Source organism: Lycium barbarum, chromosome 10, assembly GCF_019175385.1.
Source record: "Lycium barbarum isolate Lr01 chromosome 10, ASM1917538v2, whole genome shotgun sequence".
In the NCBI taxonomy this organism is placed as follows: domain Eukaryota; kingdom Viridiplantae; phylum Streptophyta; class Magnoliopsida; order Solanales; family Solanaceae; genus Lycium; species Lycium barbarum.
The window spans coordinates 5,875,585-5,878,659 of record NC_083346.1 but is presented as its reverse complement, the minus strand read 5'-3'; the positions used below and the strand labels follow the sequence as shown (position 1 = coordinate 5,878,659).

At 31.9% G+C, this 3,075-nt stretch overlaps 1 protein-coding gene across 1 annotated transcript; it reads right to left on the bottom strand.

Annotated features, from left to right (window-relative positions):
• Positions 1-984: 984 nt before the first annotated feature.
• On the bottom strand, positions 985-1,695 carry LOC132613907 (uncharacterized). Its single transcript, XM_060328203.1, has one exon. It carries the CDS (start codon positions 1,560-1,562, stop codon positions 1,140-1,142), a length of 423 nt encoding a protein of 140 aa, XP_060184186.1. The 5' UTR covers positions 1,563-1,695; the 3' UTR covers positions 985-1,139.
• Between the last annotated feature and the right edge of the window lie 1,380 nt (positions 1,696-3,075).

The following is a 3,075-nucleotide window of genomic DNA, read 5'->3' as shown; positions in this document are numbered from 1 at the left end:
CCCCCCCTTGAGGTGGGATATAGGGAGAAGAGAGCCATAAAATTAAAGGACGAATTGTTTTTCTTGTGCTCAATATAGACCTTCTAAATAAGGATTATAAAATTGACAATATTTTCACTAGAGATCACACTATGTCCACCACTGTACTAATTTGTGAGTAGAAGTTAAACGTTCACTATTTTTTTTTTTTTTTGTATTATCTTTAAGAAGTACATACTATCTTAAAATTATAAAAGTTACATTTGTTGAATGTGATAAAGAAGACTTAGTAAACTCTGGTTGGATGATCGAAAGCGCCATAATGTTCATCTTAATTCTATTTCCGTCAATTAAGCATACAATTACATAGATAAGGTCTTTGTTCAATTTCCCCTTGAAAGGGTGATGAAGAAAATTACTTTTTCAAATTTAAACTTACGAATGTGACATGCATTTGACTACAGGTGGCAATACGACCCAATTTTCTATAACCTGTTCAACCCGTCCAAATTACTGGTTGAGTTAATTAATCACAAAAAAAACAACATGTTGTTGTTGTACAGATGGAGGGGAGGGTATATGGATATCAATTAGTTTTGATTGTTTTCTATATTGTTCGGGCTTCATAAAAATGTTATTGCGCTCATGGTGGATCCTTTGAAAATATGCTATTTTTGAAGAATCCGAGACACACCTATCGATATTTTTAAAGAGTTTGAGCAACATAGACTCTTCTTACCAAAATTTAACTGATGCATCGTGCAAGTATACCAGTTAAATATAAATAAAGACAAAGATAAAACTAAACAATCATCAAAAACAAATAAAATAAAAGACAAAAAGAGAAGGCTGAGCGAACTTTCCTATATATCAACACATTCACATTTTCTCTATCAAATATATATTGGTAGGTCCAAATTTAAATTCTATTCACAAATATTGATATATGTTCTTTCGTGGTAAGTACCACACAATGCAACAAAATCATGTCGTAAAAACCAATCAAAATAAATCAAATGATTCTTTATCTCTTTTGTACGATTACATGTGCAAATACCAACACTAAATTACAAATGATCACTAAATTACAAAGTATTCACCTAACTCATTGCCTAACATTTTCTTGAATTCCACCTAATAAAAACATTATATTCAACTCATCAATGAACAATAGCCCTTTTGGTCCTTTTCCCCGTTGACCGGATCAACTTTGACCAAAACCCTTCTTTCTTCTTCTTCCCATTAATTCCAACTCTACCTCCTCTAGCAACAAATGCTATTGATCTACTCTTCTTCAATCCTTCTCCTCCTCCTCCACCGGTGGCCGCTAGCGTAATGAACGAGTAGTGGCCACCGGTGACGTCGGATGTGATCCGACGGTGTCCTACCCCGCCACGTGGTGAGGCACAATTGGACAAGGAAGCGGAGGAGGATAAAGAAGAAGGTATTGAAGAAATTGTAGCAATTGTAGATGTTCCATTAATCTTGGAGAGTTTTTCTCTTAGACAACATGAACATACTCCTGGTTGTTGTTTGTGTTGTGGATGCTTCTTGCATATGACTCCTGGCTCTGAAAATGCCATTGATTTGATAATTTTGATGATCAAGAATCAACAAGAGAAAATTTGAAACTTCTTCGTAGTACCTTTTTTTTTTAGCTCACGTAAATGAGTTCGCAACAAAAATATGAAGGAAAGGGTTATATATAGTGAGAGAGGTAGGAAGGTTGGGGGGTGGATGTGAAGAAGGAAAGTGTGTGGAGGGATGGGTTAATTTTGGCTCGTGTGAAATTGGAAATTGTGTACAATTTATGGTTATGGAGACGAATTATAGGGACCGTGTGGGACACGAACCGACTTTGCTTTATAACTTATCTACGCACACGTTGTGGCATAATTTTTTAACGTTAATTAATTTATTTCTTTTAGAAAGTTACAATGTTTTAAACGCATAATAAGTCGGTAAACATAATAATTACTCACTTTTACGCTTTTCTGGTCATATTATCAGTTACAATTCACACGTGGAACTTGTATTTTAGCCTATAAATATAAGCAATTTAATTACATGCTAGTAATAATTGTGAATGACCAAATCAGGAATCTTGTTTTAGAGGAATATGTGACATAACTAAATTGTACTTAGCCTTTTAAGTTGTTATTGTTTAATAATTTCATCTAAAACTTAAACTATTGCTTTGATTTATTTAATTATATACGTAACACTTATTTCATGAGCGGATCTGATTCTTTTTTGTAGGTCAAATATGTTAAATTTGTTTTTGTAATATAAGTAACGATAAAACTTGAACTTTAGAACTTTTATCTACCTCAATATCATGTTGAATTGTAAGGCTACTTCATCTAAAGTTAATTAATTAATTTATTAAAAATAATAACTTTTATTTACTCAATTATATATTTAATAAGTGGATTTATTATTATACAGGACCTCATGTAATGTTAATCGAAAGTTAGGTTGCAACTTATATATAAAATAATTACTAGTTCCCATATGAAGTGCATGTCTGATTTTTAGTTCTTGATTGTTTTTTTCTTCACGGTCACACAATTATTAGAAAAAAAAGATGCTGCTAAGCTATCCTTGAAATTATATATAATTATTCTGTCGACAAATTGCTGATATGAATTATACTTTTGGTAATGACGTATAATTTGTCTCTAAGTAGTCAAGTATATGTAATTAAAATCTAAACACCTACTTAGAAGTTACAACATGACTCTTTCTTATTTTTTTCTTTGGTCAAGAAAAGATTGCCATATTCATCCGTGTGATGCAATACACATTACACACGAAAGAAGATTAAAAGATTTAAAAAGAAATATGGAAAAAGAGGGGTTACGTGCTAGTTAAGTGGGGTTTTTTTTTTTTTTTTAATATCTCTTTCTATATACTTGGTCAAAGTAAAGTCTTTAACGTTACTTTTGCGGCACAGATTGAGAATATTAGAGAAGTGAGAAATTAACAATAGTCTATCATGCTACTTGACATTTGACAATCCTTACATCCCATGCACGCGGGGGCTTTAAGATTTGCTTAATATATTATATTATCAGTGTAATTAATTTTTATATT

Excerpts from the sequence above, each read along its gene's own strand:
- LOC132613907 (XM_060328203.1), bottom strand. The coding sequence starts at position 1,562 with ATGGCATTTTCAGAGCCAGGAGTCATATGCAAGAAGCATCCACAACAC.